General features: G+C 39.0%; 2 protein-coding genes across 2 annotated transcripts in view; both read left to right on the top strand.

Moving 5' to 3' along the window:
- The window catches only part of best4 (bestrophin 4), a 5,006-nt gene extending 47 nt beyond the window's left edge, over positions 1-4,959 (top strand). The window contains exons 1-10 of the mRNA XM_084732163.1: positions 1-21; positions 113-302; positions 970-1,070; positions 1,469-1,702; positions 2,780-2,934; positions 3,146-3,223; positions 3,345-3,497; positions 3,593-3,673; positions 3,872-4,026; positions 4,142-4,959. The exon at positions 1-21 is cut by the window's left edge and continues 47 nt beyond it. Of these exons, the coding sequence (XP_084588289.1) occupies positions 151-302; positions 970-1,070; positions 1,469-1,702; positions 2,780-2,934; positions 3,146-3,223; positions 3,345-3,497; positions 3,593-3,673; positions 3,872-4,026; positions 4,142-4,418 (1,386 nt within the window). The 5' untranslated portion in view covers positions 1-21; positions 113-150 and the 3' untranslated portion in view covers positions 4,419-4,959. The remainder of the gene's footprint in view (positions 22-112; positions 303-969; positions 1,071-1,468; positions 1,703-2,779; positions 2,935-3,145; positions 3,224-3,344; positions 3,498-3,592; positions 3,674-3,871; positions 4,027-4,141) is intronic.
- A 1,551-nt stretch (positions 4,960-6,510) lies between these two features.
- hectd3 (HECT domain containing 3) lies at positions 6,511-18,982 on the top strand. Its single transcript, XM_084732687.1, has 20 exons — positions 6,511-6,598; positions 6,968-7,451; positions 9,279-9,532; positions 9,624-9,759; positions 10,759-10,880; positions 11,351-11,464; positions 12,132-12,214; positions 12,961-13,126; positions 13,774-13,855; positions 14,209-14,391; positions 14,787-14,839; positions 14,935-15,103; positions 15,197-15,310; positions 15,422-15,511; positions 16,184-16,390; positions 16,550-16,679; positions 17,337-17,411; positions 17,538-17,619; positions 17,767-17,838; positions 18,761-18,982. The coding sequence occupies exons 2-20, from the start codon at positions 7,098-7,100 to the stop codon at positions 18,843-18,845; spliced, it is 2,571 nt and encodes an 856-aa protein (XP_084588813.1). The 5' UTR covers positions 6,511-6,598; positions 6,968-7,097; the 3' UTR covers positions 18,846-18,982.
- Positions 18,983-20,322: the final 1,340 nt, after the last annotated feature.

Raw genomic sequence — 20,322 nt, forward strand, 5'->3', positions numbered from 1 at the left:
AGGTCATACACCTGCCTTCAGGTAAGACACACCTTTAGATTTCTGTTAATAATAAAATCTACAATGATTAAGTTATCAAAAGAAATTCCTTTATATTTTTATATTTTTGCAGGATTTTTTCTACAGTTACAACACAGAATAAGCCCAGACATGACAGTGTCTTACACACTTGAAGTGGCCAATGTGAGATTTGGTGGCTTCTCCAAGCTCCTGTTCAGGTGGAAGGGAAGCATCTACAGGCTGCTTTACAAAGAGCTGCTGGTGTTCTGTCTGGTTTATGTGTTCTTCAGTTTGGTTTACAGGTACATTAACTGATTTTTTTGAAGTGTTTATCTGTAGTCAGTGTATTATATCATATCGGGATAGATTTGGCCCCAGAACCACAAATTGAGTATCACTTATATATTTGATTGTGTGACAAGACAATACAATATATGGCAGCTAGTTAAGGTGCAAAATCTGTCAAGACCGACAAGCTGAGCACATTTGAAAGTCACGCATTTCAAACAAGAAAGCAGCATCAATAAAGACAGAAGTGAAAAGAACAAAAGGAGTACATAGAAAAGCTCCCTGAATCAAATTCCTTTGGCTTTTTATGAACAGTCGACAGCCAACGGACAACCTCAGTGTTGTGTCAACATCCATGCAGCAGGTAACAAAATGCATTAGGGCGCACTGCAACTACTTTACGCCTCAACACCACGTATACCTGAACTGATATTGATGTTTTTAAGTTGCCAAATACATTTCACTACTGACCCAGTTCACCTTCTTACACCTGTACTCCTGCTTCTCTAAACTAGACATGTACTGACCACCATCTACTGTGGGTCATATACTGACTAAGGATTAGTACTTCACACAACCCCATTTCAAATAATCAGAATCATCTCTTTAATTCAACTGTTTGCTGCAGTATGATTGAGTGTTTGTGGCCCTCTGTCAGTTGAAGTTTTATTTTCCTCACAGGTTCATGCTCACACCGGGGCAGCAGGATATGTTTGAGTGTGTCGCCCTTTACTGTGACCAGTTCACCAACTCCAATTTCATCCCAGTTCTGTTTGTACTGGGTGAGTCTGACTGAACTGGCTCTGTCCTTAAACAAATCTGAACCATTGTTCTTATAGATCATACAGAGCGGCACAAATCTGAATTTCTTGAGATAACTTAAGGTGTCCCCCAGGGTTCCATTTTGGGATGAATTTTGTTTTCTGTTTTTATAAATGATTTGGATGAAGGAGATGACATTTCATTTAAACTGCATATTGCTGATCTAGTTAGATTTGCTGGGCTTTGAAGAGCTGTTGTTGTTTTATTGTGGATTTTTGTATTTGTTGCATTTTAACATGTTGTGACTGGCTGCTACCTTGGCCGGGTCTCTCTTATAATTGGATTGGATTTATTGGACTTTGTGGTTAATTAACGATCTTAAGATGAGTCACTAGAATTCATATTTCTGTTGTGCCAGGTTTCTACGTGACCCTGGCCTTTAATCGCTGGTGGGGTCAGTACACCAGCTTCCCGCTGCCTGATAACCTGATGATGGTGGTGTCTGGAAATGTCCACGGGGCAGACGAGAGGGGTCGTCTGCTGCGACGAACACTCATGAGATACGCCAATTTATCTTCAGTTTTGATTCTCCGGTCCATCAGCACCAGAGTTCACAAACGTTTCCCAACTTTGGAGCACATAGTGGACGCTGGTAAGAACAACAGCGAAGACTTTTTATAAGCACTTTACTCGAGATTTTCCAACACTTTTTACTTTAACTTCAAATTCAAATGTTTACTGCTCTTCTTTAATACTTGAAGTTCTTATTAGTTACTTTGTTCAACATGGTTTTGATTATATAATAGACAACAGCATTGTTCAATGAAGTTCATTGTTATAACAGGATGTTTTTCACAGTATTACACAGAACAGAAAAGTCTTCTTGTTATAACAGTCTACTATATCTTGTTATAATGTGAAACATTTCATGTTATAACTTGTTATTAAACAGCTGTTCTTATCACTCTGGAAGAACAATAAAATCATTTTTAAATCTGTAAAATCTTTTTAATATAAATATTTTGTGTCAAATTATTGTTTTTTTTGGCAAGCAATTATGTAATAAGAGGAATTATGTACAATGTACAGGTAATTATTGGCAAATCCATTTGAATTTTTCTCCCTCCACTGGCTTAAATTATAAATAGTGCCTGACTTCAGTTATTTTCAGTGATTTGTTGTTTGAATTGACTATAAAACTTTTATAATGAAAGTAGCTTATTTGCAGTTCAAGGTTTCTTGTCAAGAGTTTTACAGATGACTCGCATACGCACCACTACACATCCCTACGCTTCATGGCTGCCTCGCGTATCCTGCGTCCATTTGGAGCGATGGTTGTGCGCGTCCTCAGAAATTAACGCGACGCATACGCGAACGCAAATGCATGGTTAAACAGCAAGTATATCTCCGGCCTTAAGGGGAAAATGCTTTTTGGGCCGTGGGACATTTTTCACTGTAATACCATGAGTGTCCACTGGGAAAAATTGGAGGCAAGTCTGAGCAACAATGCCCTATCACTGTTCATTACAATACATGTATGTCCTGCAGCCTCAGATCTTCAGGCACAAAGGTCAAAACTGAAGGATCTTGACTGTAAAATCCTTTAGTCGTGAGCCAGGAGTTAGAAACAGCCAGCTGAGAGACCCCGCTCAGCAATATTTATATTATAAACCTCCCTGGATCACAAATATTTCTTAAATCCATCCATCTCATGTTAATCTTTGTGCAGGATTTATGACGACACAAGAGCTGAAACTTTTTGAGTCGCTACACTCTGATTTCAACAAGTACTGGATGCCTTTGACCTGGTTCTCAAACCTGGCGTCCAGAGCAAGAGAGGAGGGTCGAGTGAGGGACGACATCGCTTTGAGACTGCTGATGGATGTGAGAGAGCTTTTAATTAACTTTACACTTACTACAATTATATTCTGTAAGTGTACAATGTGGGAATGAGAAATGTGGAAAAATACATATTTCCTCACAGATTTTCGATTCGGAGTGAGTTGTCCCTTTATTGTAAATCCTAAATGCATGTCTACATATTCTGTATAGCTGTCTGTATTTACACATGTATAGCATGTATTTATAACTGCAGGAGCTGAATAATTACAGAGCGAAGTGCAGCCTGCTGTTCCACTATGACTGGATCAGCATCCCTCTGGTGTACACTCAGGTAGGATCAGAAGCTAGAAGGGGACTATCATCTTCTTCATCTTTAGATGTGAAATACAGTCATACTTGACCACTTTTATACAAAAAAAACCCTCAATGCTCTGTTTTTTTTATCTTTGCAGGTAGTTACTATAGCAGTTTACTCTTTTTTTGCTTTCTGTGTGATTGGCCGACAATTTCTGAACCCCAAGAAGGGATACAAGGATCACAAGCTGGACATGTACATCCCTGTTTTCACCTTGATGCAGTTCTTCTTTTATGCTGGCTGGCTCAAGGTAGGACGACAACATGTCCATGTTCCTCTTGTAGTAAACTTGTAGATCTTGTTTTGATCTTGTCATGAAAGAGTGATTCCTTTTCCACTCTGCAGGTGGGGGAGCTGATCATCAATCCATTTGGCGAGGACGATGATGACTTTGAAACCAACCAGCTGATTGACCGAAACATTCAGGTTGTCCCTCAGGGAAATCTTAATGTACAGATCATTCAAACAACTAAGCAGGATTTCAACATATTTAATATACAGTGTGTGGCTAAAACTCTCTATTTGGACTGCAGTATTAATTTTTGCACATGCATTTCTTGCATATTGCTCCTTTAGGTTTTGTGAGAGAACTGACATTAACAGTGTTCTTTCTCTCTCCTGTAGGTGTCGATGCTGGCTGTAGATGACATGTACCAGAACCTGGCTCCAATTGTGAAGGACAAGCACTGGGCACAGAGACATTTCTCCATCCCGTACACTCTGTCGACAGCAGCAGAGACTCTCAAACCAGCCTTCAAAGGCTCCACCTTTGACATGAGGTAAACCAGTTTTATCTTTTACTTCTCAGCTCTTTTTGCTGCTGCAGGACAGTCCATTGAAATCACAAACACTGCAGAGACTTGAGCTTGAAATGTGATATTGCCATATTTGCAGGATGAGTATGGAAGATCTTGAGATGCACCAGCTCGCTGACGCTCCTGGAAAGAAACAGTATTTTCCTCTTAAGGGCTCTCTGGGCGATGGTCTGGACAGTCTTCCACAGAGGGGCGGAGGTATCCTGCGAGGTAGGAGCCTCCCCTCTCTGATGGATGTCTCATCACACCCAGATGAGGAAGATGCTGATGCTTCCCCTGAGGATGACATCAATGCCACCAACCACAAAGAACAAGAAAAAGCATTCATTAAAGTTGTAGTGGAACATAACCAGTGAAAATTACTCATTGTGATTAAACCATTCTGTGTTTTTGAACCAACTTTTGTATAACTGTATATTTTTTGATTTGACACAACTGATGAAGCATATTTTTTTTCTAATTATGTACTGAATGTTTGAAAATGAATGTGATTATTCAGCGCTTTAACTTTACTAGCCTTATTCCTTGAGGGGATTGTGTAATCACCTCCATGTGTGCGTGAGTGACTGAGTGTGCGTGATCACTGGACCAGTTTTTTGTGCACATTCATGACTGCATGCTGAAGGACCTCTGTGATTCACAACTTTAGAAAAACCTTGAAAAATCAATCCTATTCTTGTGAACACAATTTCTGAGGAACGCCTTAAGGAAATTTCTTCAAACTTGACTCAAATGACCACTTGGACTCAAGGATGAACTGATTAGTGGTCATAGGTCAACATTACAGTGACTCCACTAAGCAAATTTTTGGCCATAACTCAATAATTCATACACTCACTATGACAAAACACATATGTCTAATAGGATAAAATGATGAGGTGATGATGTTTTACATGCAAAAGGTCAAAGGTCAACTTCACTGTGACATTACAATTTCAGCCCTCTATCTCCTCTGGACTCCTCTGTAAAAAAAAAAAAAAAGTCTCTAAGTGGACACAGCACCTCAGACCGAGGTTGCAGAGTTTGCTTGTGAGGGGAAGAAAGAAATACTGAGCTGTAATCGATGAAGAGCATCCTGATGTTATGTGTCTTATCAAAGGTGCAAAATTAAATTTACATTCATAAATTATTTATTGACTTATTTATGAATGCTAAATTATTAATTGATTAATAAACTAATTTTTTTAATAAATTAATTGGTTTGAGTCATTTTTTAAGAAAAAAAAGTACAAAATATGGGCGCCCCAAATAGTCAATTGGTAGGGTGTGCGCACCATGTGTCAGTCTTCTGCAGCGGCTGCCGGTTCATTCCTGCCACATTTGCTGTGTGTCATCCCCCCTCTCTCTCTCACTTTCATGTCATGTCTTCAGCTGTCCTATCTAAAATAAAGGCAAAAGTCCCAAAAATAATCTTAAAAAAAAAAAAAAGTACAAAATATTCTGATTCCAGCTTCTTAAATATGAACATCTGTGACAAAAAACAGAAAATCTTCGTATTGTAGACAAAACCATTGACATTTTAGGACATTGTCTTGGGCTTGGAAAGCTCTGATTGATGTTTAACCATTTTCTGACATTTTATAGACCACATAACTAATTCATTTATTGTGAAAACGTTCAACAAATTAATTGATAATTAAATAATTGTTAGTTGCAGCCCTAGTCTTTATTTTCCAGGTAGGATAGGGCTATGAGAGGAAAATGTAAGAAGAGATAAAAAAATATATATATATAGCAACAAGCGGCAATGAACAGAGTCCAAGCAGACTGTGAGTATTTGGTTGCTCATAAGAAAGAAGAATCTATTAGACACACAATACACATGCAAAGGTCATCACATTGTTTGTGAGGGGGACTTGGTCATGTGTGCATTCAAACCTTTGACCTTTGGATCCACAGAGACAGTGACTTACAGACTGCACCACTGGGAAGACATGGTTCCCACACACCCTCTCACAAGTTGAGGCAATGACATCAGATGTGCAAAACTGGAACATTTTTATCTGCTTAAACTGAAAACAAAAGTCAAAATGTCAAAATCACACATCATTCTGTTGGTTTCAGGTGTTTTGTCAAATATTTTGGTGGTTTCATCAAACACTGAGCAAAAAGGAAAATGTTTTGCATACAGTACACATTACAGCGAGATATTAAACATGACTGCAGACTCATTTTTAACTGATCTGAGCACAGCGTAGAAAAGTAATGTGCATCGTGCTACAAGTAATAACCATACTGTGTGTATTGCACAGGTGAATGAATGCACATACAAATAATTAAAAAAAAAAGATTAATAAAAGAAACAAGACTTATCTCAAGTCAAATTAAACATGAAAACAACTAAAGAGGTTTGTTAATTCGTAAGTGTGGAACCACTCATTTATAACCTTTTATTTTCTTTAGTTGTAAGACTTTTATTTTGAAGTACAGATGACGGAAGTTCGAGAGGGTCAAAAGTGCCTCCTGCTCTTCCGCGTTGTCAGAAATCCATACCGATAGGCGAGATTCACATTTAAAAATATTGTCGGCAGTAAAGGTATGTTAATAACTACTGTTTCTGGACATCTCTTTGTCTTTTAGCTCATTGAACATTTTATCGTCTTAACTTCTGAACAAAATTAACGTGGCTTTGTTGATAGCAGCTATCGTAAACGCTGCAGAATATACTAATTTACCTAACACTTAGCTAGCTTGCTAATGTTAGCTTAGTCACTCTTATGGTTTGTTGAGTTTTCTCACTGTGTCAGGGAACTTTGGTGGTTGGTTATCGGGTTTTGACCTGTTAAACTCTATACACAGCTGGTGAGAGAGAGCTGGAAATCAAATTAGCTCCCTGTGTTTGGCTGTTGGTGATTGAAGCCTCTGTTTCTCACGAATATTCGCTTTTGTTTGGTTTGTTTGACAGGAGCATCCCTTCGCAACCAGACAGGAAAACAAAGGCAGGACAGTGTTGTAATGTCAGCTGACGCCCCCCTGCCGCTGAGCTGCTGACTGTCCCCTCCATCATCATCATCATCATCATCATCATCATCAAAATGTCTGTGGGCGACAACCCTCACCTGCTGCTCGGCAGGATCCGCTTCCTCAACAGTTGCATTGAGTGTTTCAAGAGGGGCGAGTCGGTGCCGGAGTGCCTGTGTTATGTTCCTAAAGAGGTGTGCTACAAAATCTGCAAGGATTCGTCGTCCACCTCCTCCGCCTCCTCCGGAGCATCTGCAGGAGGCTCCACTGTGGGCAAAACAATCGTCTCCGTCTTTGAAACTCCACACCAAACTCCACACATTAAGAAATTATGCAAGTACAACATTGAACCAAAGAAAGGGACATGTATCCGGACAACAGGGGAAGAATACCGCAACAGCCAAGGCTTGTGGGTCAAAATCACTAAGGTAAGCTTGTGTGTCTCTCTCCCAATGTCACATGATCTTGCAATTCAGGTGGTTTACTCTGAACTGCAATGATCATTACACTGCTGCAAGACCTGACATAACTGTTCTACTTTACTAATTGTACTTCATTACATTCCTTTACTTTTTGTACCAATGGCGTATGTAGGGCTGCACAATTAATCAAAATATGATTGAAACTGCGATATGCCCAAGTGCAATATCTAAATCAAAAACTGCAATTTTTTGTATAGCAAAAATATGACAAAAGAACTTTATAATAAAGCAGTACAGTGCTGCAGAGATGCCCTGGCCTACAAATCGTGTTCTTCAGATGATAGAGAGTCCAACAGATGTCACATTATCATGATTTCAGTAGTTTTTTCAGTGAAAAAGAAAATACTGATGCAAAAGTAATCTTTCCCACCATGCATAAATCATATCACAATCATAATATCTGTACGACATCAGTTGCTCAACAGTCCACGATCTACATAATTATATTTTGTGCTTTATAATGCAGCATATATGGAGACAAGTCTGGGCTGCTGGCAGGTCAGTCTAGTACCTGAACTCTTATTATGAAGCCATACTGCTGTAAAACATGCAGAATGTGTTTTGTCATTGTCTTGTTGAAATAAGCAGGGACATCTCTCTGAAAAAGACTCCAAAACCAGTATGTACTTTTCAGCATCAATGGGGCCTTCACAGATGTGGCAGTTACCCATGATGCCATGGACACTAACACACCCCCATACCATCATAGATTCTGGCTTATGAACTTTGCACTGGTAAAAATCTGGATGGTCCTTTTCCTCTTGAGCCTGGAGGACACAACGTCCATGATTTCCAAAAACATCAGAACTGTGGACTTGTCAGTCCACAGCACACTTTTCCACTTTGTGTCAGTTCATCTCAGATGGGCTCAGGACCAGAGGCGTTAGTGTTGTTTCTGAATGTTGTTGATATATGGCCATCGCTTTTCATGTTAGAGTCTTAACTTCCATTTGTAGATGCAGTGACAAACTGTATTTATTGACAATACACAAAGTGCTGAACCTTACCCCATTCTTGTTTGTGAACAACTGAGCCTTTCAAAGATGCTACTCTAACACCCAATCAAGATACTGTCACATGTTAATAATTAACGTGTTTACCTGTCAGATATTTAAAACAAGTGCTTCTTGAACATTTCGCAACTTTCCCAGTGTTTTGTTGCTCCTGTCCCAACTTTTTTGGAACATGATGCATGCAATAAATTCAGAATAAGTGTATATTTACAAAAAACAATAAAAATGTTCTGTTTTAATATTAAATATCTTGTCTTATATATTGTTGTGTACTCAACTGTATATAGATTGAAAAGAATTTGCAAATCATTGTATTCTATCTTTATCTATGTTTTACACAGTGCCATGACTTTTTTGGAATCGTGGTTGTATTTCTGAATCGTAGAAAATGTCCTGGACTTTTCTTATGTTTATTTTAAATAATAGAAGTCATCTCCTAGCAAGAAGGTCCTGGGTTCGAATCCATGAACAACGAGCTTGGGTCTTTCTGTGTTGAGTCTGTACACTCTCCTCATCTGCATGGTTTTCTTGCGGATGTTCAGGGTTCATTCCACGGTCCAAAGATACGTGGGATAGGTTTACTGGCAGCCCTCCAAAAGATATGCTAGTATAGACAGTAGCTGGATGGATGAATGAATCCTGGCAGAGATCTGCACTCTACTGAGTGACCTCTTCTAGTTACCTACTAACTCAGTTTTTATAGTTTTAAATGTGGCTCAGGGTTACACATGTTGACTTAAGGATCCCTGTCTCTGTCCAGGAGCAAATGGAGGAGCACCGTCCGGGCATGGAACTGGAGGAAGGCTGGATCCTGGTGTGTAAACACACAGAGGGAGGCGACAGGCTGGTCCCGGTAGAGTCACCAGAGACCATCAGCAGACAACAGCAGCTCTTTGGCTACGACCACAAGCCCTGCAACAGGTGGGAGCAGGTGGTGAATGTGGAGAACGCACTTTACATTGGCTCCAAACCCAAAATCGCTGAGTGTGACGACGCAGCCGTCCAAAAACTAAGGTGAGACAAACTAGAGAGTCAAGACTTTTTGGGTTGTATTTGGACAGCAGCAGATTATCAAATTAAGTTGTTGTTCCCTCAAACCTTCAAGATATGTTCCTCCCACCTGGACGTATGAATGCGACGAGGACCTGGTGCACTACTTCTATGACCACATAGGGAAAGAGGATGAGAACCTGGGGAGTGTGAAACAGTGTGTGACCAGCATTGATGTTTCTTCATATTCGGTGAGTCAAATACATGCTCAGGTATTCATATTTCATTGTTTGCCCTCTTCGAAACAGTCTAAAACAGTTTAGACTACCACAATACAGGGATTACCTAAGGGTTAGGGTCCATCTAATTTTAGGAAAACTGTCATAGTATAAAGAACAACCACCATATGAATGTCATATAAAATCTGCTTACAGCTTCTTCTCTCAGTTTATGTTGGAGTTAAAGAGTCAAATGGCTGAAGATAATGAAATAATGACACTGCTGTCCAGCAGTTGGGAGTTTAAACACAACACGAAATCAACCACTGCCATAAATATTTACATGTGAACTATTAATTAAAAATCCATACAGTTTTTTGAGAATCAGTAACTTGCAAAAAAGAGGAGGATTTCTGAGTTTTAGTTTGATGTGAAATCTGTAGTTATTTACATTTTCTGGTGTGGCTGCACAGTTAATCGAAGATTAATTTCGACTACAGTCATAGCTCTCCATAATAAAATGAAAGTTCCTAAGCTAACAGCCGGTCACCCTGCAGTTTGAGCCTGTGCAAAATTTCATGGATGCTGTGGCTGCAGTCCAGAGTAAAGAGTAATATACAACACAGAGCAGACAAGCAAATGAAAATCAAATGTCCAGAGCAAAAAGCAAATAGTCCCTCAAACACATATCATCATCCATTGCAAGAACAAATCATATGCAAAAAGTGAGTGTTTGAGACTTGTGACTGCACTGCGAAGCAACATAACTTACCTGTTCAGCCACCTCAAAAAACACAACAAACTGCAGTATGATGAATGCATGAAGGCCAAGAAGAATAACGCCGCTTATGTTACCTCACTGAGTACTCGTTATTGTCCAACATCAACTCAGACATCAATAACGGCGGCAGTATACAGCTCTTCAGATTTGACAGAAAAAGTACATAAAAATCGTGTTATTGAGCAGTACGTTATGTAATTACAAATGTATATATTTGTCAGTGACTGATTTACCTTGATATTTGCTGATAGGATGATCCAAGTGGAGGGGTTAGCTGTCTTACAGATGGCGACACTGAAACCTACTGGGAGAGCGACGGCATGCAGGGACAACACTGGATCCGCCTGCACATGAAGAGAGGCACTGTGGTCAAGTAAGGAGCTGAGCAACAATGTTCACATAAAAAAGAAAAAGTTAATGCAACATTCTTGTGAAAAATTTCTTCATGTCAGCTACATACAACCACAATTCCAAAAAAGTTGGTACATTGTGTAAAATGCAAACAAAAACAGAAGGCAATGCTTTGCAAAAACTTTTCAACCTATATTCTATGTTAAAGTACAGTACAAAGACATGATATTTAATGTTCAAACTAATTAGCTTAAGTGTTGTTTGTAAATATACACTCATTCTGTATTTAGTGCCTGCAACATGTTCCAAAAAAGTTGGGACAGGGGCATGTTTACTGCTGTGATATATCACCAGCAAACAGCAAACTTGATCAGGGGCATCTCTAGCTTAAAAAAGTGAAATATCTCACATGGACTTTAATCTTGTGGATAGATCATGGGCACGTCTCTGTTGTATGTAGGTGTGTATAATGTGCTTCTCTTTGCTCTGCAGTAAGCTGATACTGACTGTAGACTCCACAGACGACAACTACATGCCCAAGCGAGTCACAGTTTATGGAGGAGAGGGAGACAACCTGAAGAAGCTGAGTGACGTCACCATAGACGAGTGAGTGTTTTCAAAGGATTTTATTAACTGTTTCACAAAAAAATAATTCCTTGGCTTTCATAGATGCACTTTAAATTATAGTAGTATATGAGCTACTACCACTACTGTGTATTTTCATAATGTAGTGAGACACTTCGAATAACAATCTGAGCCTGTTAGTGGTTTAAAAAAGTAACTTACGTCACTTTGATGGTGTGCAGTTGCTTGTAACTTATGTTGTAGCTCAGCTTAGCTTGTGGTAGGGCACAAAAACATGTGAAAATAGGGTCCAGGTAGAAAAATTAAAAGTTGCCCATTAAAAGACAACATTTTGTGTCAGTATTTAATATTTCAATGCAGAATGATCTTCAGGATGATGTTGGGGAAATCATAAAATAATCAACTACATGTTGAAATTATTTATTGCATTAAGTGAAAGGAAAACACAAAAGGAGAATGCAACAATAAGCTTGACTGTAATAATCTCCTTGTTATTACAGACAGCAGTATCTGATATTTAATAGAAGGCCAATAGCTACCTGATCTATTGTTCTGTTCAAAATGTGATACTATGCTGAATAATCAGAAAAGGTGGAGAAATAAAAGTGTGATGTTTTATTATGAAGCATACTTGCCCGCCGCTCTGAAGTTGACAAATACCACAAATTTATTTATTTTCTGCTTCTAGCAACCTGATTGGAGAAGTATGTGTGCTGGAGGATATGACGTCTCACCTGCCTGTAATTGAGATTCGGATTGAGGAATGTAGAGGTAATGCATGTTTTTAGCATGTTTCTCTATTTATTTAAAGGGATCGTTTGGATAAATTTGAAGTTTGGTTGTATGAGCTACATAACAATAAGTTTGTGTATTACCTACAGTAGATGGTGGTCGGCATGGCCCCAGTTTGGAGGAGAAGCAGGAGGACTGGTGAAGGAAGCTAAGCAATGTACTGCTGTGGACAAGGTCAGCATCAAAACCTATTATAGCAACTAAACAAGGCCTACCTTAAAAAAATTAAGATTAAGATTAGTTACAGTTAAACAACATATTTAGAATATTTTCATTGCTTTACCCTGCTGTCAGAAAGTCTTTTCCAGCGGGATGTTGCGGTTCAAACCAACTAGTTTGTTTGTATTATTGTGTGACTTTGTTGTTTTAAAAACATAGTTTTTTAATTCCACCTATGGAGATGCTGATATTTGACTTAAATTACCGTGGTTTTCTGCCTGAAAGGGCTGTCTGACAGCAGTGTAAATCGGCAAAAATATTCCAAATATAGTGTACACCTCAACCAATATTAATGTTTTTTTAGGTAGGCCTTTTTTAATTGCCTAAAATACGTTTTGCTGCGGACCCTATCCACTGCAGTTGCCATGCTGCTGTCCCCTCTCTGTTGCTTGTTCAACCCCACTTCTAATAACCTGGACTATCCCTTTAACCAGATAATCCCCTCAGTACATTTTCTGATGTCTTGAACATTAAACAATGTTTTCTTCTCTCTTTCGGCTTTACAGATGAAGGGATTGATGTGCGGATCCGAGGCTTGAAGATTAAGTCATCATGTGAAAGAGACCTGGGTCTGAATGCAGATGTTTTCCAGTCCTCTAATCTGGTGCGCTACCCCCGCCTGCAGGGCAACACGCCTGACGTCCTGTACCGCAGAGCACTGGTCATCCAGAGGTAGATCAACATTTGTGTTACTGCCTCCTAGAGTCATGGGAAATATCAGGGAGTTAAATATTTGTCACTTAATTGTGAGAAAAAATGTCCAGTACATGTCTAGAAGGTTTCTGAAATTATGTGAAAATTTGTTTCAAATCAACCAGTGGCATCCCTACATTAAAATACCAACTCCAAAGATATTTCTGAAATGATATTTTTTGGTTTTCATTATTCTACACAGCAATGATCAACATAAGAACACATAGCAATCAGCAAAGTTGTTTACCAACCCAAAATATAAAAAGTGTAGGTTTTCCACTGTAGCTGAATTTAACTTTTTCCACTTTAAGGCAGCCCAATAAGTCCCTGACCCAATGATTGTAAGAGAGGCAAGAGTTCTTAATTGAGCAAAATAATTTGTCCAGCCAAAAAATGGCATATGCTGCTGTATCAGATTGAGTATGTGACCACTGATAAAATCCCAAAGATAGCTGTAAGGGGATAATGTTGAAAATAAAGTCCAAATAAATAAATAAAATTAGACCCAGAGAAATCTGATTGTTTATGGCATGATGACCATGAAACAAAGCGGCTGGTTCGAGTTTAGAATGAGGGCAGGTAGGTTCTGTGGTGGTATTTTTTTACTTCTGTTTCACTCTCCACAGATTCATCAGTCTCCTGGACAGTGTGCTCCCACATTTGGTACCAGCCTGGGACTACAGTCTGGGCACCTTCAACCAGATCAAAGTGAGTCATCGTTACACTTTTAAAATATACAGTAAGCTCCAATCAGTTGTCAATATTAGAATTTAAAAAACTAATACTAATCCTGAAACTTAACTAAACTAAAAGTAAAGATTTTTAAATAATAAAAACTAAAAAGAAACAAGCAAACCCACTCTCGAAGCTAACTGAAACTAAACAATTTAAAACAAAAACAGGGTGAAAATGAAAAACTCATGAAAATTACAAAACTATAATAACTCTACTTTGTAACTTGATATAGAATTGATTTATATATATAAACTTTATTAGCCTCTAAACATAAAATCCACTCTAAAGTTCTTTTATTTACTTGTGTATTCTTTGGCGCCCTCTAGAGTATAAAGCAGTTCTTGCTGCTGTCCAAACGACGCTCAGCCCTCATTACCCAGTGCCTCAAGGACTCTGAGACCAGTAAACCAAACTTCATGCCCCGCCTCTACATCAACCGACGCCTGGCCATGGAGCACAGAGACAACCCCTCGCTGGACCCCAGCTGCAAAAACGCTGTGTTCAACCAGGTATAAAACACCTGACATTATTAGACTCTTCAGGCGATAGTTTGTGTGAGGTACTTATTCATAGTTGGTGTATTACCTAAAGTAGATGGTGGTCGACACACTCTACAGCAGTACTCCTGCTGCTTCTCCAAACTTGGGGCTTGTTGACTGACATCTACTGTAGGTAATACACTGACTATTGATAAGTTCCTCATATAACCACACTTCAAAAAATGTGAACTACCCCTTTAATGTTACCTTGAAGTGGGACTTCGATGTGATATGTGCTAAAAAGAGTGTTAAGGGAGGCTGGTTTGAGAAATACCAGTCAGTTTTCATCAGTTTATCTTGTTAGACCCTGGTGCATCATGGGTGCTGTTACTGCTGCTTTATGCTCTTTATGTCTCTCCTTGCAGGTGTATGAGGGTCTCAAGCCATCTGACAAATTTGAGAAGACTCTGGATTACAGGTGCATTTTTAGGCCTGCATCTCAGGCTCCTGTGTCTGATATTTCTCGCATGAATATGACATCAATATCTACCCTCTCTCCTCTTGGTTTGTCAGATGGCCGGCGCGGTATGACCAATGGTGGGAGTGTAAGTTCATCGCAGAGGGAATCATTGATCAGGGAGGTGGATTTCGGGACAGCCTGGCAGACATGTCTGAGGAGCTTTGCCCCAGCTCAGCTGAGTGTCCCATGCCTCTGCCGTTCTTCAGCCGCACGTCCAACCAGGTAATCACCTTGGAGCTCACCTGCACGTGGTCAACATCAGAATGTACTTGAGTGTTCTCATTGGTTGTGACCTGACTTTTGCTGGTTTCTCAGGGTTCCTTAGAGGCCAGAGACTACTACGTCCCCAACCCGTCCTGCAAAGAGTTCCACAAGTATGAGTGGATCGGTCAGCTCATGGGAGCCGCGCTCAGAGGAAAAGACTTCTTGGTAAGTGATGCTCTCTCTCCACCTACTGTAGGTCAGTATCATCTCTATAAAGTAAGAATTATGGGATGTAGAGACTTGATTTTCTGGCTACTTCTGTGTCCATTCCTGCAGGTCTTGGCTCTGCCCGGGTTGGTGTGGAAGCAGCTCACTGGGGAGGCGGTCAGCTGGAGTAAAGATTTTCCTGCTGTAGACTCTGTGCTGGTGAGGACATTCAAATTACTACAACTGCTTAAAGGGATAGTTTGGAGATTTTAAAGTCAGTGTAGTATCCACAGTCAGTGTATTTCCTGTAGTAGATGCTCATTAGTTTTCCCCCCACTTTGGAGCAGCAGAGAGGAGTACTGGTGCAGGAAGCTAAGAGATGCATTGTTGTGGAAAGCGTCAAGAGCAAAATGTATAGTTTAGTGTACACTATATTTAGAATATTTTTACCACTTTACCTTGCTGTCAGACAGCTTTTTCCAACTAGAAACTGCCATTGTATCAGCCATATATTACTCTCTCCAGACTCCTGTCAGAATCCGGTTTATTCACAAAAGGAATCATTTGACTTTTTGAATCATTTTGAAGTTGTTGGTCTACAGCTGCATCGATCAGTTGGTTACTTCAGTGAATCCAAAAGCCTTTGAAAACAGAATTCACACAAATTACTACTATATAATTTGTAATTATACTTACTTAACTGAATTTCAGTAAATTGCATCACTTTATTGATTCACTTTGGCCAGTCACTCTAGTAAAATCACTTTTACAATTTTGTAAAACTTTGTAAGGTTAGACTGCTGTCCCAGACACCATAACTTTATGTCTCAGGTGACATTTTTATTGTCCCTGGAACAACAGTAGAAATTTTGAGTGTGGATTTATGTTCAGGTAAACCTGCTGGAGGCCATGGAGAACATGGACCGGGAGACGTATGAGTTCAGGTTTGGTGAGGAGCTGGTGTACACCACCCTACTGAGTGACGGCCAGATGGTGGAGCTCATCCCTGGCGGCAGTAATGTGGCCGTTCGCTACGAGGACCGCAGCGAGTTCGTCCGCCTGGTGCAGAAGGCTCGACTGGAGGAGAGCAAACAGCAGGTGGGATGTTGTTTCAGATTGCCTTCGTAGACACTGCTGCTTGAAGTGTGGTCAGAATTTCTCTTGTTGCGGGAGCTTTAATTCTCCAGTATAAATGGTAATTGTGGTGCGTGTAGAGCTGCTCAATCATGTGCTTGATTATCTGTATGTGTGGGACAGATTGCAGCCATGCAGGCGGGGCTGCTGAAGGTGGTTCCTCAGGCAGTGCTGGACCTGCTCACCTGGCAGGAAGTAGAGAAGAAAGTGTGTGGAGACCCCGAGATCACTGTGGAAGCCCTGAAACGACTCAGTGAGTGTCCAGCCTCAAATTTATCTTTGGTGGTCCACCACTTTGGTCCACACTGAAATAACTCAGGAACTATAGGATGTATTTCCATGAAATGTTGTAGATATCAGTGATGACCAGATGATGAATTCTAATGACTTTGGTGATCCTTTAATTTTTCCTCTAGTGCCACCATGAACTATGAACATGAAAATTTGTTTATTACAACTTGAGTCTTTTTCATTTTTGGCCATTGTGTTAAAACTGAAAGAAAAGTAGTAAGACTTAGTTGTGTAAACCAGAATTATCTTTTGAAAAGCTGTTAAATTTTAAGGGAGAGTTATGATTATTTGAAGTGTGGTTGCACAAGGTAATTATCCACCGTCAGTGTATTACCTACAGTAGATGGCGGTGTTACCCAGTTTTGAGAAACAGCAGCAGTCCCAGTTGGAAGCTAAGCAATATAGTTAAGTAGTCCTTTATTGTTCCTAGTAGGGAAATTCATTTTCTGTATGTAGCTAGTTTTTTGGATCTAAACCACTGCCCTGATCAGGGCCACTGATGAAAAGCTATTAATCTACAAACGAGGGAAAAGACCTGTAGGTGTTTGTGTAATAATAACTGTAGTAAGGATTATTGCATCACTGTAATGCATCAATCTTGTTTCTGTCTCCCTACCAGCACACTACGAAGACCTAGAACAAAGTGATGTTAGAGTGCAATACTTGTGGGAAGCACTAACAAACTTCACCAATGGTCAGTTCGCTGTGTGTTTGTCGACATTCTTTTTCAACATGACAAGAATGAGGATGATCCATTATCCACATCCTCATTAATGCTGAGCTCTCTGCAACTGACAGTGATGTTGAATTTTGTTTTTAGAGGATCGCAGCAGGTTTCTGAGGTTTGTAACTGGTAGAAGTCGTCTTCCTGCTCCAATCTACGTCTTCCCTGACAAACAAGGGTGAGTACATAATTTAAAAATGGATTACAGACAAATTACTCATTGTTATCGATAATAAAATACCTAAAAGTTTAGACATATTTTATAATAGATAAATGAATATTATTTTAAGTCTCCTAATATCATATTTTCTGTTTCCTGACTTAGCTCTGAAACCACTGATGCACTTCCTCAGTCCTCCACATGTTCCAGCACTCTTTATCTACCAAACTACCCAAGGTACAGTGTTTATATGGAGATTCTGTTACCATATGTTGTCTACATTCAACATACACTTGTGTTGAACTGTGCATTACAGTTTTGAACTTTGATAAACTGTTTTTCGTTTTTATGGTTCAGATTGTTTGAAGTGGGGTTGTATGAGATACTTAATCCTTAGTCAGTGTATTACCTACAGTAGATGGTGTCTTCATGCCCCAGTTCACTTAAAAAAACAAAATCTATATTTTTTAAGTATACACTAAATGTAGGCTATTTTTGCCCCTTTACCTGACCGTCAGACGGCCTTTTCTGACAGAATACCTCTGTTCTATAAGCCAATAGTTAATAATTAAATAGTTAATTCGGATTCACCAAAACCACACAGTAACACCAAGAAGATAACAGATTGAGGCAGTGGTAGAACAGCGCCTCCTGTAGTCTGTGAGGTAAAATGACTGATTTTGCCACTGCAGTCTGGTTGAAAGAGAGAGAGAGAGAGTAAGCAATATTTGTCTTATATAACAGCAGTTTCTCATTGGAAAAGTCTGACAGCAAGATAAAGCAGCAAAATATTCTCAACATATAAGTATACATGCATATCAATGTTTTTAGGAAGCTAAAACACGTTGGCTGCTGACCTTGTTCATAGCAGCACATTGCTTAGTTTCCTACACCAGTACTCCTGCTGCCTCTTCAAACTAGGGGTGTGAAAGGATAACTTCACTTCAAAAATATCAGAACTATCCCTTTAAATACTAGACGATTTTATATATTTTTATTTATTTATATTTAAGTTTTTATTATCCTTCTATTAATTACGCTCATATAACACACTGAGCTCTCATGAAGGGGATAAACATTCGTAAAACTGCTTTGCAGTAACAGTGTATTTAATTTGTTGCTTCACATCTCCTCCTCTCCTCTTTGTTCTGTCCTGCAGTGCAAAAGTTTGTGAAGAGAAGCTACGTTACGCTGCATACAACTGTGTGGCCATTGACACAGACATGAGCCCCTGGGAGGAGTGATCTCTGCTGCTTCACCGAACAAACTTAACAGTTCACTGTTGAATGGAGAAATCTTGCCAAGTTTATCACCATATCATGTATCACAACTGCCAGTTAATCTTAGCTGTATATAATAAAGAACTATATGGGAACATGGACATGACTCTGGTGGGTTTTTTTTTTATTAAAGACTTCTTGTGTTTCTTGACTGTAACGTTAAATAAATGGATGTTTTTGTCCAAGTTGTGACAGGCTTGTTGATGTCAGTGGAACATCATGAGAAGACGGTTCACTTTTGACAGTTTCTTTGTGATCAGTGTTCTAAAAATGAAATGGGAGGCAGCATATCATCAGAAAATGTGCATTTTCAGAACTCACTGATGTTCAAAACTGGTTTATATTGTACGTTTGATTGAAAATAAATATTTGTTTTTGCTCTGAATGCAGTGACTTGATCTGCATAAAATCACTTGACTGCCATCAGGAGCCATCAACATCATTTTATACAGTCAATTTTCACACCCAAAACCAGGTTAGTAGAAGAGGACATAAAAGCTTGATTTAAAATGAAGCGTTTTTAAATGAACTATTATGTTACATAACAGACTAGATTTTTAAAAATGCATTTATCCAGGAAGGTCCCACTGTGGGGCTTTTCACACTGCATATTCTTACCCCTTGGGTATCCTTAACCATGGACCAATACATCTTTAGCTAATTTAGCCCCTTTTCACAAGCATATGGTTAAGCCAGGGTTAAGCTCAGTACAGGGCTTTATGAGTCACTGCTCTTCTGCCAGCCCCAGGTTACATGTCTGTTTTTTTGCGTCTACTTCTTTCTTTTAGCTCCATTTTACACTGGCACTTTTTAGCTCTGCAGGTTTAGTCGATTTTCAGGGGATAACCACACAAACTGCTCTGGAGCAGGGCCAGCAAGCCCTAGGCTGAAGGGGTCTTGGCCTGGGGCAAAGTGCTGGCATGAGATACATTTAATATACATTTCATGTAATCATGTTATATTTTATGTAATTAAATATTGATTAAATGTAATTATCATTTTATAATGATTAAATACAATTATATATCTATAAAACAAATATAGAATAAAATAAAAATAAAACAATAGATATTGTCATTTTATGTATTCATTTTATTTTACTTTAATTTATTCAGTGTTATGTCATTTTTATCACTATCTGTATTGTTTCGTTTTCATCCCTTTTATTGATTATATTTGTTTTTATTTTGTGTTGTTTTATTTCTGTATTTTATTTTGTTTTTATTTCATCTATTTTTTATTTCATACTTGTGCTATCTTATTGTCGGTAGGCCTCTGTTGATCTGTTAGGCGCTTTGAATTGCACTAACCTGTATGAAAGGTGCTGTACAAATAAAGTTCAATTAATTAATTGCTTGATTGATAAAATACAGCATATTAGAAAAAATGATATATTTGGTTCCTTGTGTCTTTCGTTTTTAGAAAAAACAAATGGAAGAAA

This window comes from Lutjanus erythropterus, chromosome 12 (assembly GCF_056507025.1).
Source record: "Lutjanus erythropterus isolate fLutEry1 chromosome 12, fLutEry1.hap2, whole genome shotgun sequence".
Taxonomy (NCBI): Eukaryota; Metazoa; Chordata; class Actinopteri; order Lutjaniformes; family Lutjanidae; genus Lutjanus; species Lutjanus erythropterus.

Coding starts and splice junctions, on each gene's coding strand:
- hectd3 (XM_084732687.1), top strand. CDS start 7,098: ATGTCTGTGGGCGACAACCCTCACCTGCTGCTCGGCAGGATCCGCTTC. Junction 7,452..9,278: donor TGTGGGTCAAAATCACTAAG/GTAAGCTTGTGT, acceptor GTCTCTGTCCAG/GAGCAAATGGAGGAGCACCG. Junction 14,840..14,934: donor GAGAAGACTCTGGATTACAG/GTGCATTTTTAG, acceptor TTGGTTTGTCAG/ATGGCCGGCGCGGTATGACC.